The 21,704-nt window shown below is 42.0% G+C and overlaps 1 protein-coding gene across 7 annotated transcripts in view; it reads left to right on the top strand.

The window, feature by feature from the left end:
* The window catches only part of LOC119166721 (ferredoxin-fold anticodon-binding domain-containing protein 1), a 158,971-nt gene extending 151,998 nt beyond the window's left edge, over positions 1–6,973 (top strand). For 4 of the 7 annotated variants that reach the window (XM_075882445.1, XM_075882448.1, XM_075882447.1 and 1 more), the window contains exons 5-6: positions 4,661–5,578; positions 6,775–6,973. In XM_075882445.1, the coding sequence (XP_075738560.1) occupies positions 4,661–5,578; positions 6,775–6,802 (946 nt within the window). In that variant the 3' untranslated portion in view covers positions 6,803–6,973. Of the gene's footprint in view, positions 1–4,660; positions 6,016–6,774 lie in introns of those variants that run through there. The other 3 variants (XM_075882451.1, XM_075882446.1, XM_075882452.1) reach the window with 3 other exon arrangements.
* Positions 6,974–21,704: the final 14,731 nt, after the last annotated feature.

Raw genomic sequence — 21,704 nt, 5'->3', positions numbered from 1 at the left:
AACGCCATTGACATGCCAACATGCATAGGGGTAAACAGCACAAGCATCATAGACGTTTGCGTTACCAATATAGAATAAGAGCAACTCAGCTCAGGTGTGATTACCTGTGACATAAGTGATCACCTACCCCAGTATTGCATCATGACTGAAACTTTCTCGACTAAAACTAAAACCACTAAGTTGTTCAGGAAAATAAACGGTAGGTCTATCGATGTTTTCCAGGAAATGTATCAGTCCACTTTGTGATTCAGTGTATATTTACAATGCAATCTAAACACTGCATACGACATGTTTTTGTTTGAATTCAAACGCTGCTATGACAGTTCGTTCCCTCTAAACTTTCCAAGACACCATAAGGGGCGATGAGAAAACATTGGGTTACTCATGCTCTACACCGCAGAATAAGAGAAAAAGAGAAACAAATATATTGTAATATGCTTTTGTGGTTTGTAGAAGCCCTGAGCTTTTTTCAGAGTACAAGAAGGTGCGAAACAAGCTAAACTCAGACCTGAAAAAAAGCAAAGAATAACTACTATCAAATCTATTCGTGCATTGCCATACAAACACAAAGAAAGTATGGCGATCAGTCAATGAAATCGCGGAAAGGATTACAAACCAATGGTTCTTCAAGAATAAAGATCGCGTCGTAACAGGTGCAGCTATAGTTGACGCAGTAAATGAATATTTCGTTAATGTGGAAAAACATGTTAGTGTAAATGTATGTTGTGAGTTGCCATTGTAGACTATTAATCTCTTATAAGAGACTACATTTTTGGGGCAGTTACTATGCAAGCGGTGAAACTACTGCTCAAAAAACTGTCAAAGACGTTTCAGCGGGATACGATGAAATAAAAGCGGAACCAGTCAAGCATGTCACTAGTACAATAGCACTGATTGTGGCTTAAATAATGAACTTGATGTTTGAAAAAGGCATATTCCCAGATTGCCTAAAGATTGCAAGGATGACTTTGATCTACAAAGAAGGAAATAAAAATCAGGTTGCCAATTTTCGACCTACTTCAGTCTTACCACTCTTCTCAAAAATATTTGTGTGGGCCATAAACAAGAGGCTGACAAAATTTCTACACAAATACAACATCATATCTAACTCCCACCTAGTATGGGTTTTTAAAAGAAAAGTCCACAGAGCAGGCATTGCTTCATGTAAAAGAAAAAAAATATTGAAGCAATTGAGCAAAAGTATTGCTCGGATTATTTTCAGACCTACGAAAGGGGCATTTGATTTTGTCCATCACGACGTGCTGTTGTTGAAGCTTCAACACTACGGGATAAGGGGCATTTCATTAGAACTCATGACAGATTATTTACATCATCTATGCCAATTTACAGCAATAAATAATTTTTCATTCAGCCGATGAAATGCCACAACTGGAGCGCCACAAGGCTTAAAACTTGGGCCAACTTTATTACTGCTGTATGTCAATTAATATAGTGGATATAGATATTAAACAAGACATCGTTATGTATACAGACGACACCAACATATTTTTTACTGCAAAAGACATGAACCTGCTAGAAACAATGACAAACTCCTATCTGAAAGAATTTACTATATCGCTACATCGTAATAAGTTACAGTTAAATGCGAATAAGGCACAGTACATATTATTTGCACCAACAAATAGGCGGAATATGGGTGACATAGTAATTAAATATGGATCCACACAAATTACACCAACAAAGGAACAGAAATTTTTAGGAGTCTGGTTTCACGAAAACGTGATATGGAATAAGCACATTTCACACTTGACAGCAGACATAGCCACAACCATACAAAAACATGACATGAAATATGCACATTTCACACTTGACAACAGACATGGCCAAGACCATAGGTTGCATTTGGAGAATTAGTTCTTTAATACCACTGTGGTTAAAAAGAGAACTTCACTACTCATTAGTGTATTCGAAATTGACATACAGTACTCTAGTTTAAGGAACAACTATGGACACCAATTACAATAGGTTGTTAGTTTTACAAAAAAAGGTACTGCATATGCTTGAAAATTACATAGAAGAAATACGTGACTTACGCACACGAGAATTATTCATAAAGTACAGCATAGTGAAGCCCTACCGGATCTACTAATTTAAATAATGCAGTATATACACAATAAAAATGCCTTTAAAGAAAATATTATACTAAAACAGACATATACAAGTTCTGAAATATTTAGTGTTGATTGCCTAAAGTGAGGATAAATTATGGAAAGCAGACATTACATTACCGAATCGCTCATTTCCTGAACAAATACAAAGGCATTGTCTGCTGGACCGATTTCGAAAAAAAATAAAACATAAATTAAAGACACATCTCATTACCACTGAAGTCGGTGATTAACTGTTTATATACTACTTTAAGTTGCTAGCTATTCGTTTGCAGTAAATTCATACGTGTTCTACGTTTCTGTAACATCTTCTGTAACATTATAGCTTTGTAGCATTGTATTTCTATAACACTGTAGCAATCACCACTGTCGAAGCATCTCATTACCACTCCATTTTGTGCGTAATTTATTTTTTGTATATGTGTGGGTTTCAGCATTACTGTTTTGCTTTATGTATTGTGTGCTTGCTCCGAATGCCAGGGGGCAGAGGCCGCCTATTGGATTAATGTTTGGTCATCAGTGTTGTTTACTGAACGGTAAATTACACTGTCATCTGCAAACAGGCGAAAGTTACATTATACATGCATCGGTAGATTATTAAGATAGATTAAGAAGAGGTTCTAAGACCTGACATTACAGGTTAGAACAATGATTGTTAACAAAAACGAACTGCCCCGCTGCGGTGGTCTAGTGGCTCAGGTACTTGGCTGCAAGACCCGCAGATTGCGGGTTCGGATGCCGGCTGCAGCGGCTGCATTTCTGATGGAGGCAGAAATGTAGGCCCGTGTGCTCAGATTTCGGTGCACGTTAAAGAATCCCAGGTGGTCAAAATTTCCGGAGCCCTCCACTACGGCGTCTCTCATAATCATATGGCGGTTTTGGGACGTCAAACCCCACATATCAATCAATCAATCAACAAAAACGAACTGGGAGTAGCTAGTCAGGAAAGACGTGGTCCATGCAAGTATGTTGACGTCTAGATTTAACAGAGATACTTTCAGAACTAGGTGTTTGGGAAAGACAGCATCGAATGCTTTAGCAAAATCCAGGAAAAGGGAATATCTCTGAATGTTGCAGTCAATGTTAGAATGTAGGTCGTGAAGAAAAATGGCCGGCTGTGTTTCGCGAAAATAACCTTTCTGAAATTCATGTTGGAAAAGATGTAACCAACTCTAAGAAGTTGATGATATGGGAGTATATGATATGTCTTAAGATTTTACAGGAGACACTAGTTTAAAATATGGGATGATAATTTAGTGATGAGTCTCTTGTTATTTGATTTGAAGACTGGAACAACCTTCCCACATTCCTGTCTTGTGGCAGAATGCATCATAATGCGACTGTGAAAATAACAATATTAGCTGTGTGGCATGCACATGTTTAATATTTATCACAAGTCTTCAGTTAATATCATTCATGCTTGCAGACAATAAAAGCTTAATATTGTCTACCATTAAAATGATCCCGTTCGTGAAAAAAGTAATTGGTGACATAAGCTTGGTATAGTACTGGCAGCTGAAGAAAGCACGAGAAATAAAAACAGAGATAAAAGCCTCGTTAAAAATATTCCTCCATGCAGTGTCGTTGACTGCATTATCATGCACATTCAGAACACTTATGGAGCATGCCTTCTCCCAGTTAATCACCTGTGAGAATTTTCGAGAGTTGTTTTCAAGCATTTTAGGTGACTCATCACAAAAAAATGAGTGCTTGCATTTCGTGTAGCACTAAGATAACCATCTTGAGTGCCGTAATATGTAAACGAAAGCTTAGACTGTTTTGCTCATCAAAACAGACATTTCTTGTTTTTTTAACTTTGTAAGTGTATTGGAAAACCACGGCTTATTTTGGCTTGTGGTGAACGTGGTTTTTGGAATAAACTTCTCACTGCGGCTCTTCGAATAATAGCGCTCTACATGTGCAGTACTCACGGATTTAAATGCGACATTGAATTCTTTAGTATAAGCTCAAGATAATCATGTCATGTTGAGACTAATCTGGACTCTAAAGATAATGTTGGGGATGCATTTAAGTGAAAGTTATGCTAATGTGACCCAAACTGAAGATGATGGAAACGAAGGCATGCATATTACTTAGTCCTAAATTGTCCTGTTTTGATCTGTGAGCACTGTACAGTCACGCTTAATAAGAGTTGCATTACGCTGTCTGTATTCAAAATCCTGTCAACACGGCAAAGTGGCACCGATATAAAAAAAATGGTGAATTAAATTTTTAATTTGTGGTGTTATCTGAACTGAACATTTGTCAATGTCATTGTTCAGGTGTGAAGTCACTTTAATCACAGTTGCAGCTCATATTGAGCGCAACTGTGCACGTAGGCTGAAGCAAAACAGGCTTCAGTGTGCCCTGTGTTTTCAGTTATCAGTTGGCTTGTTCGTTTTTCATAACTTTGAATTGATAAGAACTCAAGGTGAAACCTGAGAAGTTGCTAAGGCACAAGTTCTCTCATCAAAATGATCTTGGCATTAGAACAGTTGGTTCACGGTTGAAATCATCATCATCTTGTGCAGGACTTTGATGGCTGCCGATGAAAACCCACTGGGCAGAACAGTGCACCATCTGGCTAAAACGCTTGAACTGGACGTCGGTGACTTGATTACGTCTTGGGCTGCCCATAAGGATGTCTCTGGTACTGCGTGGAGGTGCCGTGTGGAGAGATCGCTCACATGTTCACCTACAGAGCCACCGTTTGGCCATATTTTGGACATCGACATTAGTGATGCTGCCAGGCTGAAAGTAGTCTTGTGCTCGCTTCGAGACATTTGTGGACATAATTTGATGTTTCGAAAATTTTCTTCACTTCAGAACAATGCAGACACTGAAGGCTGGCATGGGTACTGCAGGGGCCTGCTTGTAACCACGTTGATTTATAATACGCCTCTGAACTCGCCAACATCTGAAATATCAATGGGCGAGAAATTGGTTTTGCCATTGAATCATATAACATCTTGCAGTGCCAGTTTTGAAGAAAACAGCTGTTCACTATGGACCAGGGCATGTAATTTGCTGTCTGATTGTTTTAAGTCTTTAAACATAAAAGTTGATCCTATTTTTCCTTGCAAGATGAGCATACGTATTGAACTGTTATCGCTTGCATCCAGCGACTTTGATGACTGGCGCCTACTGCTGCCACAGCCTGGTCCACGGCCATTGTTTCCAACTGCTTCATTCACTCACGATCTCAGCTTCTGGTTGGGCGAAGGATTTGACCAAGGCCGCTTGGTGATGTTTATTGTCAACCGGGTGGGTGACTTGCTTCGAAGCCTGGAGCTCATTGACAATTACTTGGACGCCAAAACTGGGTGCCGCAGTCAGTGCTACAGGCTTTGCTACCAGTCACTGAGGAAAGCCCTCAGCCAAGAAGCTGCACGAGATTTCCATTTGGCCCTGGGTGTGGATGCCAGTCAAGCGCTTCCTGTGACACTCAGGTGACAGAATGAACTCGCTTTTTTAGTGTCCTTCAATTCCTCTTGCTTGTAAGAGTATGCTATTGGTGAATAATACACTTTGCAATTACAAATTTCCTGAACTGAGAACTTTCTGAACACAATTCGTACTGGATTGAAGTAATGCTGCAACACATTATGATATAAACTGCTCATCAGCCATCAAGGCCCATGAGACCACGACAGCAAGTATAAATACACTGTGGGCAGCAAGAAATTGGCACTTTTGCGTCAAAAATGGTGAAAATTGCTTTTTCATTTCTCGGCAAACAAAGCTGCTGGTGGGACCATTGACTTGAATCATTAAAAATCTTCTGTGATGCTTATAGTATTGTTTGTGTTCAACAAATAATATAAATGCAGCAGTCAAATATCATTACAATGAATGTGCAGTGGCCCTAATAAAGTACTGAATGCTATCATCTGTTGTTGTTATTGTTGCTATAGTACCATAACTTTGAACATTGCTGTTGTTTCACCTGCCAGTCGCAAAAGCAAACAAAACTGACATCGTGCAGCCTTTACAAAATGGTCTCATGTTTGATACGGAGGCTAAAATTGGGAAGCAACGCCTGCGCAGGAATATCCGCTGAGAGAGCACGATCTTCTGCTGCCTCAAGCGCTGCTGCAGTGTCCACCACGGCGCTACTGTCAGCATATTGATGCGATCACACAGTTATCGTGCAATTTTCGGATTGCACTTTGGATTCTTGATTCTTGTGTGGCCTGGGCTAAAGTGAGCGAAAAGAGGGTAGTGGGCTCACTCGCGAGCCAGCGCCATCATAGAGTTGATTGATTGATTGATTTGTGGGGTTTAACGTCCCAAAACCACGATATGATTATGAGAGACGCCGTAGTGGAGAGCTCCGGAAATTTTGACCACCTGGGGTTCTTTAACGTGCACCCAGATCTGAGCACACGGGCCTACAACATTTCCGCCTCCATTGGAAATGCAGCCGCCGCAACCGGGATTCGAATCCGCGCCCTGCGGGTCAGCAGCCGAGTACCTTAGCCACTAGACCACCGCGGCGGGGCACCCTCATAGAGTTAATATTGCTATTCTCCTTTCTTCAAGTTTTGTCATCGTCATGTTACACTATGTTCAGCGCTCACTGCGCTTATAGCATTAGAGAAGCTTTGAGGCTATAGTAGATCATTTTGTTTTGTGAATCTTTCAGATTATTCTGGAACCAACATCGCCGCTAGCGATAACACTAGAATGTTCGATGGCAAGTGTATAAATGCCAACATGCTTCGCTGCTTGTCAGTTTATCAACGGCCGACGCTACATTCGCCGCTATCTGTGCAAGTGTGCTACTGTAACCCCACTTTCTGTTTACCAAGCTTAGGTTCGACCAAATAAACAATTTGATTGGACTGTCCAGTCTCCTGTCTTCAGCCACGTCACGACTCCGTGACAATATCTAGAGGAAAAGCGGCCTATCACTCTGCTGCCCATGGGGCCCATGCATTAAAACCTATTACCGCTCGAGTGCCGGCATGATGGATCGATACTCAGTTTTCGGGTGACGTGCACTCACACTCGCTATTGCATGCTGGAATAAATCCTGACATTTTTTTCTGTTTCGTTGACCTCTGTTGAATCACAGTAAGAGACAGTCACATCAAGTTGAGTTGTTGGTTGATGGCAACACAAAACACGGACGACGACGAGGCGCAAGCAAGTCGGCGGAATCAACCGCACGCCGCACAGCCCGGCCATAGAATAAAGAGCCCCGCCATAGAATAAAGAACCAATTTAGAGAAGGGAAACTGCAGCCTTGACAACAGTATGCAAGATAAGCGGTGGGACATGGAACTGCCAAGGGCAACCAAGAGATGGTGCTGAGTAAACAGGAGATGGAGGCATTATGAGCAACCACATGGTAATATTAATTCAGAAAGGCAAATAGAAATAGCAACTAGAGATATTGAGAAAATTATCACTGAGTATACTAAAACAAAGTGGATTTACACAAATCTAACTCGACTGTTTGAGTTACAGCTTGCTAAGGTATGAGTAAAATCAACCGGGAAAAGTAGGCACAAATCCAAGAGCTGGTGAAATGAGGAAGTTAAGGGAGCCATAGTAAGACGTCAGGAATCCTCCAGGGGACACAGGTATGCTCAACAGAGGGGTGAACCGCAAGATGATGTCAAAAGGAAATGGATAACTTTTTGAGCTGCAGAAGGGGAGCGTCCGCTCTGATCAAGCGAAAGATTAGAAGAAAGGGGGCCCAATGGATGGCGGAAGTGCAGTGTCTAGAAATATACTGGCAAGTGTGCTGAGCGCGCACATCCCGTACAAGAGAGGGCGGCCCCGCATGTAATGACTGCACTTAGATGCCACAAGCGGCGCTGCGTGTCGAGAGGGTGCGCGAACGCGCGAAATTCTTCCTCTCGTCCTATTGCTGCCGCAGCCTCGTCCCGTTTAAAATCAGTGTGTGACAGCTGCCATCTGATTTATTGTGAAGTTCAATGGTTCCATATGTACACTGCAACACCCTGAGATGTTAAAAGCTAAGGGGCAATGCAAAGAAAGGACATGTATTGTGCCGCTGTGTCAAAGAAATTATCGGTCGAACAAGGAAAAAGTGTCTTGTTTCCCGCACTAATGGATCCAGCGATGCTTCCTAAATAAAAAAGTAGGATCAAGAGGGCAAACAGTAGTTTGAATGTGAAGGCTGATGTGTGATAAAAGCATTCTGAGAGTGACTCCACCAAACTATCTTCTCGGATAGGGTGAACAGTGTTGGAACGAAATCGCCGTTTAGGCATAACTTGAAGTATCAATGTTTATGTAAAAAAATTGAAAATACCCTTTCAAATTTTATTCACACAGTTTTTGTCCCATTTCGACGTCAGACTCCCTTTCCAACAACGTTTTGAGTACCATATGCGGTGAGTGTCAGATTGTTAATTGGCATGTTATCATTCTTTGTTTTCACTCGAATTCTAATGGAATGCAGACTATGAGATAAAGGTTCTTGGGTCTTCTGTGATAATTCTTGCTCTCAAGAACAAAGCACATTTTAAAAAATAACTCTGGTGGTTATACAGTCAATGGTTTTTAAAATCAATTTCTTTGCGTACTGTAACCACTTTGAGCACCTATCTGTCTATCTATCTATCTATCTATCTATCTATCTATCTATCTATCTATCTATCTATCTATCTATCTATCTGTCTGTCTGTCTGTCTGTCTGTCTGTCTGTCTGTCTGTCTGTCTGTCTGTCTGTCTGTCTGTCTGTCTGTCTGTCTATCTATCTATCTATCTATCTATCTATCTATCTATCTATCTATCTATCTATCTATCTATCTATCTATCTATCTATCTATCTATCTATCTATCTATCTATCTATCTATCTATCTATCTATCTATCTATCTATCTATCCGTCTGTCCATCTGTCTGTCTGTTTACCTGTCTGTCAGTTCGTCCGTCTGCCTGTTCGCCCGTCTATTTGTCTGTCCGTCCGTCTTTCCATCTGTCCATCCGTCTGTCTGTTCGTCTATCTATCTATCAAATCAACTACGTCTGTATATATATATATATATATATATATATATATATATATATATATATATATATATATATATATATATATATATATATTTATATATATATATATATACATATACATATATATATATATATATATATATATATATATATATATATATATATATATATATATATATATATATATATATATATATATATATATATATATATATATATAAGGAAAAGTAGTGCATAGCTAAGGGCTCGTTTTTCCATGTTTTGACATAATATTAATGAGATCTAACAGATAATAATGCCAAGGAATATATAGAAGAAGTTACTAGAACCAGTGTAATGTAAATGAGAAAAAAAAATAGGTGAAAAAATAATTTGCAGTGAGCAGGAATCGAACCTACGACCTTTGAATAGCGCGTACAATGCGCTAACCACTGAGCTATCACAGCGGTCTTCCCTCAACCCACTTTTTTGTGTTTCTATGTGAATTTCATATGTGGGATTGTCAGTCAGCTCCATCTGTAGCCAAGCGGTGAGTGTGGAACACCCTTTTATGAGCCTGTGAGGTGTCCAAGCACGTGAACTTATTACGAGCAGGCAGCTGACCAATATTCCCTCGTATACAACCTAACGGCACCAAGTCTGCCAGTACGAGACCCATGTTAATGAATAAGGGAAAGAAGTCTATAGCTAAGGGCTCGTTTTTCTGTGTTTTCATAGAATATTAATGAGATCTAAGAGACAATAATGCGAAGGAGTGTATAGGGGAAGTTATTAGAACTAATGTAATGTAAATAAGAAGAAAGAAAAATGGGTGAAAAAAATGTACATATTGTGATGTAACAGTAAAGGCAACCTTTATTAGGCCCGGAAGACACGATGAAGCGACCACGCCCAAGGCACAGAACTCAGACAAGCCAAGTCCCCACAGCAGAAGAAGATGACGACCACTCATGATGATGAATATGTGTAAAGATAGATGATGTGCTTAATGAATGCCTACACTAACTTCCCCCCCCCCCCACGTGAAAGCGGTCATCCTGACCGCAGTTCTTGGCCGCATTTTAAAGCGAAGATGAACGCCGTATGAAAGGCTTCATGCGGGATACGTGGACTATTTCTGCTGCCCTGTAGCGGCGGTCCGTCGGAAGAAGAACGGGTGCCACGCGATAATTCACAGGAGACGTTTGCTCCAAGACAGTGTAGGGGCCAATAAAACGTAATTGAAACTTCTCGCACAGTCCGGGAGTGCGAATGGGTATAAGAAGGAGGACTTCGTCGCCAGGGCTGAAAGACACGGCACGATGGGAGGCATCATATTCAAGCTTGCGATCCTGTTGCTTGGCTTCAGTGTTGACGCGAGCCAGCTGGCGGCAATGAAGTAGACGAGACACGTATTCTTCACTTGAAGATGAACATGGTTTGACAGGCGCAGAGAAGAACGAAACATCGAGGAAAGAAGAGGGGAAGCGACCGTGGACGAGGTAGAACGGCGAGTAACCGGTTGTGCGCTGTACAGAGGTATTATACGCAAAAGTGACAAATGGCAAAATGGTGTCCCAGTTTCTGTGGTCGGGTTCGATATACATCGCAATCATGTCTGACAGTGTACGATGGAAGCGCTCAGTCAGGCCGTTCATCTGAGGATGGTAACTGGAGCTTGTTTTGTGTGTAGTGCCGGCTGCCTTGAGCACTTCTTCGACGAGTGCTGAAAGAAATACTCTTCCACGGTCGCTCAGGATTACACGAGGAGCTCCGTGTCGAAGGATTATTGCTCGAAGGATGAAGTCGGCCACTTCCGAAGCTGATGCAGAAGGCACGGGAGCTGTTTCGGCGTAGCGGGTCAGGTGGTCGACAGCTGTAACTATCCAACGATTGCCCGTGACAGTCATAGGAAGCGGACCATACAGGTCAATGCCAACTACCTCGAATGGTTGCAGGGGACACGGGAGCGGTTGTAATTGTCCACTTCGAGTTGATGTAGGTAGCTTGCGACGCTGACAAAGGGCGCATGAGGCAACGTACTTCGCGACACAGTTGGACAAGCCCGGCCAGTAGTAGTGACATCTTATGCGGTCATACGTTTTCTGGAAGCCCATGTGTCCAGCAGACATGTCGTCGTGATATGTCTTGAGGACTTGAGCCCGAAGAGAGCGAGGTAGAACGGGCACCCAGCGTTGACCATCAGGGTGGTAGATATGACGGTACAGGACGTGGTTGTTGAGCTTGAATTGCGTCAGCTGTCGGCGAAGACGGGCGTTAGGGGGCCGGCAAGTCCCGTCAAGACGGTCCATGATGCGGCGACAGTAAGGGTCAGCACGTTGGTGAGATAAGAACAAACCACACTCGCTTGGAGAAGTTGGGTCCAAAGTAGTTAATGACGAAACATGTAGGGAAGAGACGGCCGAAAGCTTCTCGTGTGCAGCAGTGGCGGGTTTGTTAAGCGGCTCCGAAGAGAGCGGGCAACGCGAAAGGGCGTCGGCATCTTGATGCTTGTTTCCCGACTTGTATGTGATAGTGAAGTCGTATTCTTGTAAGCGAAGAATCCAGCGACCAAGGCGGCCGGACAAGTTCTTGATTGTCGAGAGCCAGCACAAGGCGTGATGGTCCGTAACCACAGTAAAGTGGCGGCCGTGGAGATAAGGTCGAAACTTTTGTATCGACCATACGACCGCTAGGCACTCCTGTTCGGTGATGGTATAATTCTTTTCAGCAGGGGTCAGTGCACGGCTTGCGTATGCGACGACTTTCTCACGTGAAGATTTGTCTCGCTGTAGAAGAATTCCACCAATGCCTCGACCACTAGCGTCTGTATGCAGGAGCGTAGGCGCGGTTTCGTCGAAATGGCAGAGGACTGGTTCGGATGTGAGTGCACACTTCAGTTGGGCAAACGCTGCTTCACATTCAGGAGACCACACAAAGGCGACGCCTGATCCGAGCAACTTGTGCAATGGTGAAGCTATTGAGGCGAAGTCTCGAATGAATCGGCGAAAATAAGAAGCGAGGCCGAGGAAACTGTGCAAATCTTTGGCTTTTTCAGGACGCGGGAAGTGTTGGACAGCGGAAATCTTGTCAGGATCGGGACGAATACCGTCCTTGCTTACGATGTGGCCTAACACTTTAATCGTCTTGCTCGCAAAACGGCACTTCTTGGTGTTCAGCTGAAGTCCTGCGTTTGCAAGGCACGTAAGAACTTCGTCCAGTCGTTGCAAGTGCTGAGGGAAGGTTGACGAGAAAATAACGATATCGTCTAAATAGCACAAGCAAGTCTTCCACTTCAAGCCTCGTAAAACGGTGTCGATCATCCGCTCGAATGTTGCTGGAGCATTGCAAAGGCCGAATGGCATGACGTTGAATTCATACAGCCCATCTGGTGTTGAAAACGCTGTCTTTTCTTTGTCATCCTCGTGCATGGGTATTTGCCAGTAACCTGAACGCAGGTCTAGGCTTGAAAAGTACTCAGCACCTTGCAGTGAATCCAAAGCATCGTCTATGCGCGGCATGGGGTAAACATCCTTGTGGGTAATCTTATTAAGTGCTCTGTATGTATATATATATATATATATATATATATATATATATACAAAGAGAGAGAGTTAGGTCTGCCCCCCCCCCACTCGCGAAAGAGTTGGTACGCCCCCCTGACAGTGTGTAGTGCGTGTGGAGAGGAGGAGGAAACGGCTGAACATTCGATAATGTTCTGCGAAGGGCTCCACGTTATAGTACAAGATAATGTTGCGGAATTTTTCACACATTGGTGTTTAGGGATAATGAAGGCGAAATAGACTATAAGCACTAGAAATAACCAGGAGTAGGCTAGCTGATTAGTGGCTACAATCAAGGTGCGAGTGATATTCAATACTTAAACACATAGCGATAGTACTTAACTTTATGGCTAGGTGGTGTGAACCACCAGCTAATCTAAAGGGCACAGCAGGATACATTTATCCATTCATGGCGCTGTAAAGGGCTTCACCTAGAGGTGTGCGCCGAGGTGTCGGCGCATCATGTCCAACAGCCTTTCTACATCGTTGCCGCTTTGTTGATGTGTTCTCTCGGTGCGCCATTTAAATAGGATTTTTTTTCGGCTAACCTAAGTTTGTTTTGCACCTTCAATCACCATAAAAGTGTGGCAGTTTGGGCTAGGTCGTATGACATGACAATAGTTATAGCACGAGAACAGAGTGATGACAAAAAGAAGAGAGACAGTGTCCTTCGTTTTTGTCTCTTTGTCGTCGTTCTATTTTCACGCTATAACAATCGTTTTATCACCAGTCTGGCCTTTCTAAATTCTTCGAACTTGGCAAATGCATCGAAATTGGTTCACCTGCCTTTTCAAGTCAAATAACTGGACTTAAAAAAAAAAAAAACTTGCTGAGTGCCCTTAATAATGTGGAAAGGTAGTGTTAGATTAGATTTATTCGTGAATTTTAAAATACTTTTGAGATCACTGTACTTCAGCGAATTCCAGTAAGTAACAGCGCCAATGGTGTGGCGAGGACTGTCGATATATTCTAGCTGATGAGAATATGTAATATGTGAGGCGGGCTTTGAACAATAATGAAAGGTGTAGAAAGGCGGCACTGGAATATTTATAATTATGACTGTGAAAGCGATTTAAAGAACAAAGGCTGTTCAAATGCGAATGGTGGGGGCCAGGACTCTGGGCAAGCAAGGTAGAAGCGCGATGGGTATGGAAGATATTGACAAAACTGTGGAAGGGCTAGCTGTTGAAGGCTTACTTAGAAAAAAAAGTCAGTTAGAAAACGTGACCACATGCATGCCCTTTAATGAACCAATAAAGGTAAAATGACAATAGACGAAATGCTCTATCAAACAGAAACGATTCTCATTGTATCGGCAGGTTGGGCAAGATCAACAATATTGGACGAGATGGTGATCACCATAAATTAAGTTTGTGTGAATTGTGAAGTAATGCACAAAAAGGTTAATGTGGACAAAACATTGAAGCGAGGGCTTGTGTTTTCCACGTGCGTTGTTCTGCACTCCGTGCGATGCTCCACGCCAGGCTATGAAATCAAGTAATCTGCCTTTTCTTCTCCCCTTTTTATTTAGGACTTAATTCAACTAACTATAGATGCCGATTTGTCACAACCATATTAGAAAAAGGACATCACATACGTAGCTTGCTCAGCGAGTTGGTCTATAATATTTATAGAAGAAGAAACTAAGGAGCTCAACCTGACAGGACATCAGGCGAAATGTTTTTTGCGCAAAGTCCACACACCCATGTATCAGAAGCACATTCATAAAAAATAGGCTGAGGCGTTCCACAGCCACACACTAAAAGGCAAGAAGCATGTTATAATGTTACAAACAGCACACTTCCATGATCAATGCCACGTGCACCCGCCATCGGCAACGCGAATTCCTTATATAGCTGTAAGGACAACTGAAGGGAGACCTATACATGTGTTGCACTTCGCCCATTTTTTGTTTTTTATGGTTTAAAAATTTTTATGTTCAATTTATTCCTTCCTTTGCTGATGACACTAATATATCGAGGATGCAGAGACTAGCGAAGATGTCAGTTTTGTGACTGAAGGATGTTTGCACTGCCTATAGGTGTCACTAGGCCTTGACCCGTCTGATCTCTGCATACACGGCCGCATGACAAAGTGATTTCTTTCAAATCATTGAATGTCATTGGCAAAGGAGAAAAAAAAAGATTGAACGCGAAACCCGTGAAGCCTTCGAAATAGAAACAGAGCGAAGTGTCATGGGTGAGTAATCCCCCAGCTTACCTCACAGATAAAGAACTTGCGGTGTAGATAGCGGGTACACTTGGCGTTGGTATTTTGGTGTCCATGGAAATCGGCTGCTTATACCATCTCGAAATATTTGTTGGAAAAAATTGTACTGTTAATTGTGCAACTGTGACTCAGATAGCCTTTTTAAGCTTGTGCTTCTGGTTAATTATTGTATAGGCTTTCTTTATTAACATTTAGTTTTAAGTCTATCACTTGTCTTTCGTGGTTCCTACGCTGCATTCGAGTTTTTCGTAGATTTCTTCTTACGTAGATAGGAAAAGGTCATCGCTATTATGGTCAAGTGGGCATAGCAACCACCCTTCCTCCTCTCATATTTCACCATCGTGAATGCACACATCTGGCGCCGACATGGCTGCCGGAACCTTACGTCAAGTATTTCTTCAGTTGATGCAGATGACAGCGATTGCCCGGGACGCCACAGCATCAGCGGTGTGTCTGGTTCTGCCGGACATTTCTGTGATGCAAGACTTCTTCATTGAATTTTCTTGCTTTCCTGCGGACCGAATGCCACTCGACATGACGGCGCTGCCAGCGGTATCAACGTTCGGTTGCGAGCGGATGTGCAGCTGGCAACGATGGAAGCATCGTGACAGCGAAGCACTACAAAAGCACACCCACCATTCAACCACTTTGGGATCTGGCGCCGACATGGCTGCCAGAAGCTTATGTCGAGTATTTCTTCAGTTGATGCAGATGACAGCGATTGCCCGGGATGCCACAGCATCAGCAGTGTGTCCGGCTCTGCCGGACATTTCTGTGACGCAAGACTTCTTCATTGAACTTTCTTGCTTTCCTGCGGTCCGAATGCCACTCGACATGTCAGCGCTGCCAGCGGTATCAACGATCGGTTGCGAGCGGATATGCAGCTGGCAACGATGGAAGCGTCGTGACAGTGAAGCACTACAAAAGCACACCCATCATTCAACCAATTTGGGATCTGGCGCCGACATGGCTGCCGGAAACTTACGTCGAGTATTTCTTCAGGTTAGTTACTTTTACCTCTCTGTATACGGTAGGCCATTTAGAAAATCGGCGCCAGATCTCTCTGCTGTTCTTTGTTTGGTGCTTTGCTACCTGTTGACCTTGCACGCGAATGCTGTCGCGTGTGGTCATATGATGAAAACAGTTTTACTGTTATCTGGGAATATAGAGCAAAACTCTGGCCCTCTAACACCGCAACAGGAAAAGCAGATGTTCGACTTCATCATGACCTTACCTTCAATGCAGATCTCTCAGTCTGCCATTCTTGATGAACTTAGCTCTATCCGAGCTAACCACAAAGCATTTCAAAAAAAATAACAGAACAAATACATTCAGTGCGAAAAGAGCAACAGGCGCTTGAGCAGCGAGTGGCAGATGTAAATGATAGATTAATGCGTGTAGAAAATAACGCCCCCTTAGGTAACACGGGCAAAAAAGAACTTGAGCAACTTGCAGCTCAATGTGGAGTGCTTGCGCTTGCATGTCAGGCTATGAAAGATTGGCAGGACGACCTCGAAAGTAGGGATCGTTGAAATAACCTGGCATTTTATGGTTTCCCAGATAATGAGAATAAAACGTTTGTACAATCAGAGAAAAAGTTATTTCTTTTTGTTCTAGTGACTTACAACTCAAAATTGCCCCTGACGCAATCGAACGAAGTCACAGATTAGGCCGATATTCGTTGGCGAGGAAAAGGCCCGTCATAGTAAAGTTTCTATCTTTAAAAAAAAAAGAACAAGTGCTGAAGTCTTCTGGCAAGCTGAAGGGAACCAACTTTGGAATCAGTGAAGACTATTCACCCAAAGTCAGGCTAAAGATGCAAAAATTGATACAATACGCTAAAGGAAAGGGTGGTGATTTTAAGCTTCGTTTCAATAAGTTATTCATGAATGACAATATTCTGTATAACAGTGCTGAAGATAGAGTTATGCCTAGTCGTAGATAGCAATCATCTCGAAATGCCATTTTACAGACAAAAGAATTGAGAAAAAATGAACAAACGTGCATCGTAGTTAACTGTCGCAGTTTGAAAAACAAGAGAACAGAATTTCTTTTTTTATTAGACATGATTAAACCAAACATAGTTTTTGGCACGAAATCTTGGCTCGATACCACCATCGCAGATCATGAATCCTTTCCGTCAACCTATGCAGTATACCGAAGGAACCGCACGGCGCACGGAGGTGGTGTATTCCTAATGATGATTAACAGTATCAGTAACGTTCGTATTCATGGTGTTGGTGACTTGTGTGAATCTGTGTGGTGTAAGGTTATGCTGAGTGGTGGCTCAACTGTGGCTGTTGATTCCTTCTACAGGCCCCCTAGTAATACAGCACCCCAACCATTATTTACTTTAAGCAATATTTTGTCAACTCTAAATACAACATACATAATGGTTGCTGGTGATTTTAACCTACCCGATGTTGCATGGTCCTCATTCAAACCGATAATTCACACATAGAGCTATTGAAGAAATCGTGAATGCCCATCAGTTATATCAGCTTGTGACAGCCCCCATGAGGGTGTGCAGTACTAGTGTAAACGTATTAGACCTGTTTTTTTGCAATGATCAAACGCTTGCTTTCTCTGTTATTACAGAACCAGGTATTAGTGATCACGACGTTGTCCTTGTTAAAATGTGCTTAGCTGTAGCTCAACAACGAGCTTCGGGGCCCAGAAAGGTGTTTTTATATGAAAAAGGAGACTACGCTTCTATTTCAACAAAACTAGACGCTTATTTACCTGAGTTTCAAGAACTATGCTAGTGTTCTGATGTGAATGGCTTGTGGAATGAGCTAAAAACAAAACTATTATCTCTAACTAAAATTTTTGTACCATCGCGAGTCATATCAGCCAGACAACGAAATGATAATCCATGGCTAAATAAGGAACTCCGAGTGCTCATAAACAGAAGAGATCGTCTCTATCACAAATATTGTCACACGTCAGACCTTGAAACATACAAACAGATGAAACTTCTTGGTAAAAAGATAACCAAAGATCTGAAGAAAGCAGAGAGAGCATACATGAGTGATCTGAGTATTAAGATGAAAACTAACCCGAAACTCATCTGGAAATACGGTAAAAGAAAGACAAAGGTATTCCTGATATTAACGATGGTACTAAATACTGGTCGGACAGTGTAAGTAAAGCTGAATGCTTTAACCCGTACTTTTAGTCAGTGTTTTCGGTTTCAACAGCGTTTCAAACTACAATGTGCAACACAGTAATGTTATCGGAAATGGTGGAGTTTGAAATTTCAGAACAAGGTGTTGCATCTCTTTTAAAAAACCTTAGTGCGAACTCGGCATCAGGGCCAGATCAAATCTCAAACTTCATTTTAAAGAACTGTGCCCTTTCAATAAGCCCATTTCTTACAGCAGTGTTCAGAAATTCTTTATTGCAGGGTGCATTACCTGATGACTGGAAACAAGCAAATGTAATTCCTATTTTCAAGAGTGGTGACAAGTCAAGTACTTGCAACTATCGGCCGATTTCGTTAATGTGTGTGTCCTGTAAGACACTTGAGCATATTATATACTCAAACTTGGCAAAGCATCTTCAGACTAACATTTTTTTCTGTCCAACACAGCACAGTTTCTGGAAAGGGTTTTCCTGCGATACGCAACTCGTAGAATTTACACATGACAACCCTACGTTAAATTTAGGTAGCCAAATTGATTGCATTTTATTATACTTTAGCAAAGCTTTTGACACTGTTACACACTCGCTCCTTTTACTGAACTTATCGTATTTCAAGATATCTGCTAACACACTGGCATGGCTACAAGCTTATCTCTCATGCAGGAAACAATCCACCATCACCGATAGCGCCTTGTCGTCACATGTAGACGTCATTTCAGGAGTGCCACAAGGCTCCGTCTTGGGGCCGCTTCTTTTTTTGATTTATATCAGTGACCTTGCTGAATGCGTGGACAGTCAAGTAAAGTTGTATGCAGATGACTGCTGCATATATCGTGAAATTAAGTGCACTCAAGATTCCGAACAACTGCAGAAAGACCTTGACTCAGTAATAGCATGGTGCAGTACGTGGAAAATGCAGCTTAACGTGTCAAAGGGCTGGGTCGTTAGGTTTACCAAGAAAAAGCAGCCTTTTATCACAAATTACTTCATGCAAAGGATATCATTATCCATGGTAAATGAATACAAGTATTTTGGCATTGTCATCAACAGCACACTATCGTGGAATGATCACATTCGCATGGTATCAGTTAAAGCCAGTCGCGTGCTGAACTTCCTATGCCGCAATTTCAAAACCGCCCCCTCTGTTCTTGAACAAGTTCTTTACGTGTCAAATGTACACCCGATTTTAGAGTATGCTTGCACTGCCCGGGACCCAGCCACAAAGTTAAATATTGATGCATTGGAGCACATTCAGAAACGTACACCATGGTTTGTGACGGGTAATTACGACTTCACCAAAGGTCTAGCGAAATTGTTAGTTCACTTGATTGGCTGTTACTCTCCTCAAGGCGTAAATATATCAGGCTATGTCTTTTCTACAACCTAATAAACAACAAAGCTGGGATCAATAAAAACAAATACATTAGACCACCAACACACATCTCATCCCGACGGGACCATCCTTTGAAAGTGTGTGAATATATGTGCCGAACATCAATGTATGCAAATACTCTTTTCCTAAATTTATACACGAATGGAACAGTCCTCCAAAAATCAATGTGACCGCCCCTTCCACAGCGTTTCCTTCTCTTTTAAAGGAGTATGTGGTCACACAATGATATTGTATGCTGTGATTTAGGTATTTTTGATTTGTTTTTATTATTCTTGTGTGTTGTGCAATTCAACTTGTCCCCACTGATTTTAAATGTACTTTGAATTTGTAAACCCTCCTACAACAATGCCCCCAGAAGGCGCTGTAGGTATAAGTATAAATAAATAAATATAAACAAAAGATCTTCATCAACGCGTGACGTGAACGAGAGATGTGTTCCGATTAGAGGTCGAAAAACTCACTGAATGAAGAAGGAATTGAGAGACTCAGATTCAGGCATGAGCCAGAGTCTGAGTGAGTTCGGCTGAGTCTCAGTCCGAGTGAGTCCAGCTGAGTTTTACCATGGTGAGTCTGAGTTCGAGTGAGTTGGCTTCAGTAAAAGTTCGGTTGGTCAGGATCCTAGCGAGCCTTATGTGAAAAAAAAATCGTATTTAATGAGGAAGTCTTTTTCTTTGCTGACCTGTAGTTACAAATACTTATAGTCTCATTTTATGACGTGCCTTATAATAGTGTATGTGCCGGCTTGTAAAGCCACAGAATTGATTTTCCAATTGTGAATCTGTCTAACTCCCTACACCCTTGGAACTCATTCCAGTGAAGGCCCTTGACAAAAACCACTAGCTCATATCTTCGAATAGAAACGATAACCTTACCTTAAAGGCATGTATTGAAACTGCACCATAAAATGCACCACTGAAATGAGATATCAGCATTAAAATGCTAACATGAATAAGAAGCTAATGCATACTGCCTACTTTCAAGGTGTATAGCTGTTTGTAAAATTGTTTGCATCGTATTTGGTGATGGAGCTAATGCCGTTCGCGCCAACGTGATTTCACATTTTGATGTCAGAATTTCTAACAAAAAGTTGGAAGTTTCTCCTAAAAAAGTCCGTAATTTTTAGCGTTTAATGGTGATTTTATGCATCGCACTGGCTACAATTTTAGTGCTAATAGGTAATGCATTTATAGAGTACACCGTTCGCAGACTATGAAAAAGTAGAATGATGAGAAATTTCTGCTCATGCATGCTACGAAACTCGTATGATCTTTTCCCAAAGGAGAGAGCGCATATCAGATTGTGATACTAACGAGAGGACCAACTGAATAATTTTCCGTAACTCCACTATCGTGTCTGTAGTGTAATTCACAATTCGAAATGAATGAACATGGCTTTAAGAGGGCATGGAAGTTGGTTGTGCAGCATTTTCTGGCGCATGTAAACCTCCAGGAAACTTTATTAAGCAACATTGTGATTTGCATTGAGTTTGAACTACAAATATGTACCGAATCAAAGGACAATGAGGGCTGTATTTCACTTTCGTAAATCAGATGGCTTCCAAGGCGACAGAGCAGCATGATTCGCGAGCATCGAGCACCCCTTCGCTCTCACCTGCATTAATCTGCTTGTCCTCAAATGCTGCTTTCGTTTTTGCATGAATAAATGTGACGATAGGGAAATTATTGAGTGAAAAACAAAATATTGACTAGAACGAGAAAAACAATATGGGCGCTTGTGAATGCCCTGTTAATGCATTGTTTAGCGATAAAAAAGTGTTCAATAGCAATGCACGATCTTTACGAATTTGAAGTTTTGTTGAAAATGTGGTGACAACACATGCTATCAACTAATATATCAATTTATGCCATGTGATACGTTAAAAGCTTTCGGAGTGGATTCTAAGAAGGAAGGGGGCAGGAACACACCGCTCCTTCCAGCAACTAATATATCAATTTATGCCATGTGATACGTTAAAAGCTTTCGGAGTGGATTCTAAGAAGGAAGGGGGCAGGAACACACCGCTCCTTCCAGCGTGCAATGCTTAATGACTGGCAAAAACAAATTCCTTAAAGCTGTAATGCTGTCAAAGATTTTTGTGGCGCCTGTGAACTTGAGGAGCTTCTCAACGTTTTAGGTCCGTTTGTTTCACCTGCGCTTTGGGAACTGGTTCACGGAGGTGGTGCACTTCGGCATTAGTTTCATGAGTTCAACATGGCGGCAGTGGCACCACAGTATTCATTTCGAAAAAGTGCAGCCGTTGTGCAAGGCTAGTTCAGGA

Source organism: Rhipicephalus microplus, unplaced genomic scaffold (assembly GCF_043290135.1).
Source record: "Rhipicephalus microplus isolate Deutch F79 unplaced genomic scaffold, USDA_Rmic scaffold_12, whole genome shotgun sequence".
In the NCBI taxonomy this organism is placed as follows: domain Eukaryota; kingdom Metazoa; phylum Arthropoda; class Arachnida; order Ixodida; family Ixodidae; genus Rhipicephalus; species Rhipicephalus microplus.
The sequence above is the reverse complement of the archived record's forward strand: the minus strand, read 5'-3'. Positions and strand labels throughout refer to the sequence as shown.